The sequence below is a fragment of the Salvia hispanica genome, chromosome 4 (assembly GCF_023119035.1).
Source record: "Salvia hispanica cultivar TCC Black 2014 chromosome 4, UniMelb_Shisp_WGS_1.0, whole genome shotgun sequence".
Taxonomy (NCBI): domain Eukaryota; kingdom Viridiplantae; phylum Streptophyta; class Magnoliopsida; order Lamiales; family Lamiaceae; genus Salvia; species Salvia hispanica.
Genome location: NC_062968.1, coordinates 48039152 through 48046994, shown reverse-complemented (window position 1 = coordinate 48046994; position 7843 = coordinate 48039152). Strand labels below are relative to the sequence as shown.

Sequence of the window (7843 nt, the reverse complement as noted above, 5' to 3'; positions counted from 1 at the left end):
TAGGATTCGAGCGTCGATACTCGTGGAGCCATACAGATGCTGGATGGTCAAAAAATAACCTCACAAAAAACAAACGATCAGTATCAGAAAATAAATGATAGTCAAAATACTCCTGAACATCCAAAATCCATCTCACGGGGTTAACACAAGAAAACCGAAGAGGAGAGTCTGGAGGAGAGTTTGACAGCAAGACGGACATAGTGGTAGAAATCAATAGGAGGATGAGAACCTCTAATGAAAGCACCAATTTGATAGGAATTAACGTGAGGTTAATTCCTAGGAAGAGAAAATATTGAAAAAGAGGAAAACAACGTGTAGAGATTTGGAGAGATTGGCGGTTTCTCCAAGAGGGAGAACCGATGGAAAGAACGAGATTAATATTTTAATTCTTCATTCTGCTTGACAATAATAAAAGACTCCACACATATTTATAATATGTGTGGTACAAAAAGATCTCCTATAAACTAGGGAAGTAAATCAAAAGCAAATCAAATCCTAACTATTAGGGAAAGTAAATAAAATCATAGCAACTAAATAATACTAAAACATAAATAAACTAAATAAATATACGGAGAAAATATCAGCTTCCTTCCAGAATAAAATAGAATATCAGATCCCTATCACTCAACCAATGCACTAAGACTTGAGTGGTTGGTAGTGTACATCCCTTAACCATCAACCAATGCACTAAGACTTGAGTGGCTGGTAGTGTACATCCCTTAACCATCCTCCAATTTAAGTAGGATTGTCGAATGAGTTGGGTCGACCAAGGCCCACCTTAAGCTAGGCAGCTTGGGTCATTGCTCCGCCTAATTAAGCCCATCACTGAAGCGGGCTGGAATGGACTGGTTTAATTTTATACTAAACGCAGCTACCCAAGATCCACTTGGTAAATGGGATGTGGTGAAATGGGCCAGAATGGGCTGGACTGTGCTGAAAATTTTATTTTCCATGCACTTCTATTTGTATTTTAAAATTTTTTATGCACCGTCCCTAAAGTAGGAGAGAGATAGAAAATTTTTTAAAATATTTTTAGTAAAGAATATATCACACTGAAAAAAATTCCAAAACAGAAAGTTTCTAATATTCAAATTTATCTTATTTTGAAAAAATTCAATTCTACTAACAAAAAAATTAAAAAAATAAACTGTACATAATTATGGGTCATATCTAGGCATGGGCTTGGTTAGGCCATGGCTTGAGCCTGGGTATTAAAAAACAGCCCAATTAAAATGTCAGCATATGCTAAGAATCTTGAAGAATACCCAATTGGAATGAGGTGATAATGTTTTGAAACCTTAATAAAATCAATTGCTTTTATTGTACCCCGTTCATCTCAATGCAGTTAAGTTGCGGAAGTATTTTTTTTTATTGGATTATCCTAAGATAGTTAGACCATTCTTCTTTTTTTTTTTTCTTTCAAAAAGTCTATATTCTCTCATACTTTATCTCTCTTATTATATCCCATCCGTTAGTTTACTCTCTTCACTTCAATTTTTACTAAATCAATTTCATAAATTTCGTGCCCAAAAGAAATGCATCAACTACCTTAGTACAGAGGGACGAGAGACTATAACATGTGTTAAGAAGGCGATTATTAGTCTCTCTAATTAATACTCCATCCGTCCACGAAAAATAGACCACATTTATCATTTTTGATTGTCCACGAAAAATAGACCAAGTTTTTAAAGGGACTCCACATTTGCTAGCTAATACAATTAAACACTACTAATAATATAGACCTCACATTCCACTAACATTACTTCTTTCTTACTTTATTAATTACACATTAAAAGCCATGCCATTCACAATATAGTCTATTTTTCGTAGACGGATGGAGTACTTTATAGACCAAAATATCAGTTTAATTTGCTGACTTGATCGAAAAGAGGAAAACACAACGAAATTTCAACGAATCCAGAGTGATAGATAAGTAGATAACTCACTACAATTATTATGCAAACAGTAAAAAGTCGGTTTTAAACTTCCACTGTATGATTTGTGAATGTTGAGATCATTTCACATTTTCACTATATATTGTGTCAACAAGAGCAAAGTAGTTGACCACACTCTAAATCAGAGCATAGCATGGGAGGTTCAGCAGAGGTGAATGACGGCATACCTCCGCCTCCTCTCGCCGTCGCCGATGAAAAGGAACTAGACGCCGGTGCACAATTTGTTCTCAAATCCAGAGGTGATCACACAAATTTGTTCTCAATTTTCTGTATATTGAGAGAATTAAGATTTTGGGTTTAATTAGTGATAATTAAATTGAAATAAATAATTGTAGGATCGTGGATACACTGCGGGTACCACTTGTCGACGTCGATCGTAGCTCCGACGTTGCTGAGCCTTCCATTTGCATTTGGTTCATTGGGATGGACGGCTGGGATTTTATGCCTGCTCATCGGAGCGATGGTAACATTCTACTCTTACACTTTGCTCTCTCAAGTGCTCGAACACAATGCTCAATTAGGCCACCGCCACATCCGCTTTCGTGATATGGCCAATCACATTTTAGGTACTTCTCTTTCTCTCTACAATCTTGTGAAATTTTATTTAATTAATGAATTTTGAGCATAAGTATGATTATAAAACAACACAATAGTGTATATGACTAGTTAATTGTTTTCTTTGTCCCGGCCTAATTGAGATGTTTGTACTTTGACGCGGGAACTTAGGTAGTGGTTTTAATTAATTAAATTATTATAGTTAAACAAGAAAGAATTAAGCTAGAGATGCAAATAGAATAAATAAGAGTGAAATGAAGTGAGAAAGTGAAAAAATAAAGTATAACAAATGATAAATAAGAGAGATAAAATTGGATAAGTAGGAGAGAGAAGTGAATTAGTTATTACTCTCTCCGTTTCGCCATAGTTGAGGCGAAACTTTTCGGCACGGAGTTTAAGAAATGAATATTGGGTGTGTTAAATAAATAGATAAAAAAGTAAGAGAGAGGAAAATGTAGAGAGAATAAAGTATAAAGTGAATAAAGTAGAGAGAGTAAAGTAAGAAAGAAAAAAAAGTTACCATATAAGGAAATGACTCAACTATGAAGAAACTTTTCGAAATTGTAAAATGACTCAACTATGGCGAAACGGAGGGAGTACTAAAAAAGGAAACTTTTATTTAGTGTGGGACGTATCAAGAGGGAAAACGTCTCATTTAGACGATGATAGAAGGAGTATGACATTAACTAATTGAGAGTGTTGTTTGTAATTGTTTATCAGTGTTGTTTGCAGTTTGTAATTGTTTATCGTGAACAACTTGAGAATTTCCTAATTCAACTCCCACAAACACCAGGCTTACCATTTTATTTTTGGTCAATTTTATAGCTTACTTTCCTCATTAAAGCATTAATTATTTTATTTCACTCAAAGACTTGCCTTATTAGAAATGCTAATTTCAACTAGTGTTTAATTTTTGTACTTCCTTTCGTTCGAAATTAATTATTTCATTTTAACTAGGCATAGATTTTAATTAAAAATGTAAAAAAAAGAAATGAGTTATAAAAATTAGTGTCATGTGAATCATGTTTTTATATACAATCTTCTTCTTTTCTTTTTTTTTTTTTCCATTTTGGATCATTTATTAAAATTAGTCTCTATCCAATTAAGTGTGGTAAGTTTGTGTGGACGGAAATAGTAGTTTTGTTGGATGTAAATCCATACAACAACAAAGATTACTAGAAATTGAAAATAACAAATAAAAATTTTCCAACGTACTTAATTAATTAGTTTGCTGACCTTTTGAAATTGATCCTAAAATAAATTTGTACAAATTTGACTAAAAATGGATAATAAACTAAATATTTATTAAAAATAGTAAAAAATAAAATAAAACATTGATGAACATTTTAAAAATAGGATATTTAAGCATGGAATAAACAAAACGAGTAGTTGATGTTTACATTTTCAATTTTCTGTCATTTGTTTTGAGAATTTGCGAAAATCTCTATTAGTTAATTCACTCATCATAAGTGATAATCCTAAAATATATACATCATACACATAAGTCATAACTACCCTCTTTTAGTTTTATCGAATGCAAATTAAAAGGACCAATTAAAACATTTATTAAGTGGAAAATAGAAGGCTGACCATTCCCATATGTATGGAAGACCAGACAAATTAAAAATCAAATTGATTACTTTTAAAGTGGAAAATTGAAGGCTGACCATTCCCATCCGATGCAGATATGCCCAAAACAAATTTAAAATCAAATTGGTTACTGACTTACTGATGATAGTGATAGAGCTGTGGATCTGAGTGAAATTTTTATGAATTAGTGTCCAAATTAAATGTTATAGAGCTGTGGATGCTGATTCCATGTTTTATTTTAGGGTTTTTGGCTTTTTAAACCAAAACCTTTCCCCGAATTCCGATTTTTCCCATGAACTATGGGATTTTGTTTTTAAAACCATGAACTTTCATTTCGTTAAGATTTTCCCCTGGCGGGTCAACGAAGAAACCCGGATTGTCTACATGTCAATTTTAATCCTATTTGTCACTAAATTGATTACTTGATACTATTTGGCACAATAATACATATAGTCACAATTATTACATAACAAATGACAACTTTTGAATAAACAAAACACAACTTTAACATTTTGAATTATGCTATTCGGGTCGGGTTGGGAAAATCCTAACGAAATGAAAGTTCGTGGTTTTAAAAACAAATCTCATAGTTCATGGGAAAAACCGAAATTCGGGGAAAGGTTTTGGTTTATAGAGCCAAAAACCCTTTATTTTATATATAGGGCATTCCCATTTGATCAGGGACGGATCTATTTGGAGTTCACAAGGGGCAAATGCCCCACCTAGAAATAATTTATGTATACTACTTTTAATAAGTTAATTTTAATTTTTTTAAAACATCCTTATTTTTGCCCCTTCTCGATGTATTAAAATATGTTTATGTATATTTTTGCCCCACCTATGTAGAATTTCTAGATCCGTCCCTGCATCTGATGTAATATTATCGTCACCAAACATGGAAAGGGCTACATAAAATAAAAATGCAGTGAAACAAAAAGCGTGAACAGAAATAGTTTCATTTTCATTTTATTGTGTGAGAAGTTTGGTATATATATAACCAACACTAGAAGAACTTTTAGCTACTTAATTTTTTTAAAGTTTAATTAGGAAGATATTTGTGAGTAATAATGATGAGAAGAAGAAGACTGTAGTCAGAGCTGTATATAGATTGATTTTAAAGATTCCAGTGCTATTCCAAAACTTGGTCGTGACCCCATAAAATTAAAATATCTGGTCTATTTGGAAGTTTTAACATTAAAAACTCTGAGGTTTATCTTTTTTTACTCAAAACTATACTACTACCTCATTGCAGTTCGTGTACTGAAACAGTGATAAAATATCAAAGCTGATCATTTGAACGAAAAAAAAATAGTTTTTTTAAAATTAAAAACTAAATGGACTGATTATGATTGGGTTTGACTGTTAACAGGAGCAAGGTGGGGTAAATATTGCGTTGGACCAATTCAATTCGTGGTGTGCTATGGTGTTGTAATTGGGTGTATACTTTTGGGAGGACAATGCATCAAGGTCAATCCCATTCTTCTTTATACTATACATATGGTTTTCAATTATTTAACGCTTTAAACTTAGAAAAGTCAGATGAAATATACCATAATACCACTTACCATCACAATAAATAATTCGGCAGTCTATAGCTATTTAAATACTCCATCATTTTCTAAGAATTGATTGATAAAATATTCGGCAAAGATTTAATTTTCACTTTATGTTAAGTTAGAGGATGGTGGAATACATTTTTCAACCCTAGACTCACACTAAAGACTCTAGGGGCATAATCATCTAGTATTAAATACAGTATAATATTTTTCTTCTAATTTATATTTATATGTTTATCCCTTGACAAATTAATACCTAGAAAATTATAATATTAACTGAACCTCTACACAATTTTTTTTTGTTATATAATATCCGCCATAAGAAGACAATTACTACTCTACTTTTCTAAGTTATGTGAAGTTGCATTGTAGTAAAATGAATATAACGAATCTATATTAAATATCCATAAAACCAAAATGCAAGAAGACACATTATATTCTCTATAGTGCACATAGGCCTTTTTTGCAAGTAATAACTCGGATTAATGATATTGTTTTATTCAGGCAATATACTTGTTGTCAAAACCCGAGGGAAACAATAAACTGTACGAATTTGTGATCATGTTTGGTGGGCTAATGCTAATTTTAGCTCAAATCCCATCTTTTCATTCGTTGAGACATGTCAACTTGGTTTCATTGCTACTATCCCTCACCTATAGTGCGTGCACCACTGCTGCTTCTATATACATTGGTGAGTGCTATTGTCACACTTACATAACAACATTCAATTATCACATCATTTTTTCATTTCAGAATCCTTACTATGTTTATTTGATCAAAATTACCTAGGGACCTCTTCTAAGGGACCAAGAAAAGACTACTCTTTAAACGGCAATGTCGAAACTCAAATTTTTGGTACCTTCAATGCAATGGCCATTATTGCAACCACATACGGCAATGGGATCATCCCAGAGATACAGGTTATAACTTATACTAGTATATATAATCAAGGACCATGTTTGCTTAACGTTTCAAAATACGAGGCCTAACAGCGTGCAACATTTGTAGGCGACACTAGCACCTCCGGTGAAGGGGAAGATGTTCAAGGGGCTGTGCATTTGCTACGCAGTCGTATTGACAACTTTCTTCAGTGTTTCTATTTCTGGATATTGGGCATTTGGCAACCTAGTTCAAGGCCTAATTCTCAATAATTTCTTGGAAGATGGCAAACCGCTGCTGCCCAAATGGTTTATTTTGATGACCAATGTCTTCACAATTCTGCAGTTATCAGCTGTTGCCGTGGTTAGAAAACACACTCCTACACAAAATTTTCACCCACATTAAATAAGAAATTCTAAAGCTGCATGTTTGCAGGTGTACTTGCAACCAACAAACGAGATTCTTGAACGAACATTCGCAGATGTGAAGAGGGGGGAGTTCTGTGCGCGCAATGTGGTTCCGAGGCTGATCTCGAGGTCACTCTCTGTGGCTGTTGCAACCATCATCGGTGCAATGCTCCCGTTTTTTGGGGACATCAATGCACTCATTGGGGCGTTTGGCTTCATGCCGCTTGACTTCGTGCTTCCTTTTGTGTTGTTCAATGTAACGTTCAAACCATCGAAAAGGGGGGTTGCGTTTTGGGTGAATACTGCCATTGCTGTGGTGTTCTCGGTAATAGGGGTTGTAGCATCAGTGGCAGCAGTGAGGCAGATCATTTTGGATGCCAAAACATACCGATTGTTTGCCAATGTCTGATCACATGTTTTCAGACTTGTGTGTTATAGATATATAGTTTGTTGTTATAAATAGTAAAAATTGTTGCTACTCAATCGTGCTCGTGCTCGTGATTATGATCATGATTCAATTCATCAAAATGCATGGTTACTATGGAGCTTTTATCGAGGGAGAAATCAAATATAAAACCGGACCTTTCCATTAATACTTGACATACAGATATACATCTAGATATATTGGTGCAGCTTTGAACTCAACTTTTGAATAATGAAGACATTTTCCAAAAATTGATTCACACCCACAATGCTTTTACCATTTTGGTCCCAAACATTACGTTTTGAATTATTCGGTCCAACACATTTAAAAACAGGTTGGAATCAGTACATTTTGGACGGCGCCTCAGCGACATCTTCTACGGCTACTACCACTGGGACAAACTCTTTCTCACAATTCCAGCAATATCGAGGCCAACACTGATCTCAAGCCTAAACCCCCAAACAAAGTATGTATTTT

General features: G+C 33.9%; 1 protein-coding gene across 1 annotated transcript; it reads left to right on the top strand.

The window, feature by feature from the left end:
* Positions 1-1981: 1981 nt before the first annotated feature.
* Positions 1982-7470, top strand: LOC125185255 (GABA transporter 1-like). Its single transcript, XM_048081757.1, has 7 exons — positions 1982-2194; positions 2291-2521; positions 5470-5567; positions 6161-6347; positions 6446-6576; positions 6665-6898; positions 6971-7470. The coding sequence occupies exons 1-7, from the start codon at positions 2089-2091 to the stop codon at positions 7349-7351; spliced, it is 1368 nt and encodes a 455-aa protein (XP_047937714.1). The 5' UTR covers positions 1982-2088; the 3' UTR covers positions 7352-7470.
* The last annotated feature ends 373 nt before the right edge of the window (positions 7471-7843 follow it).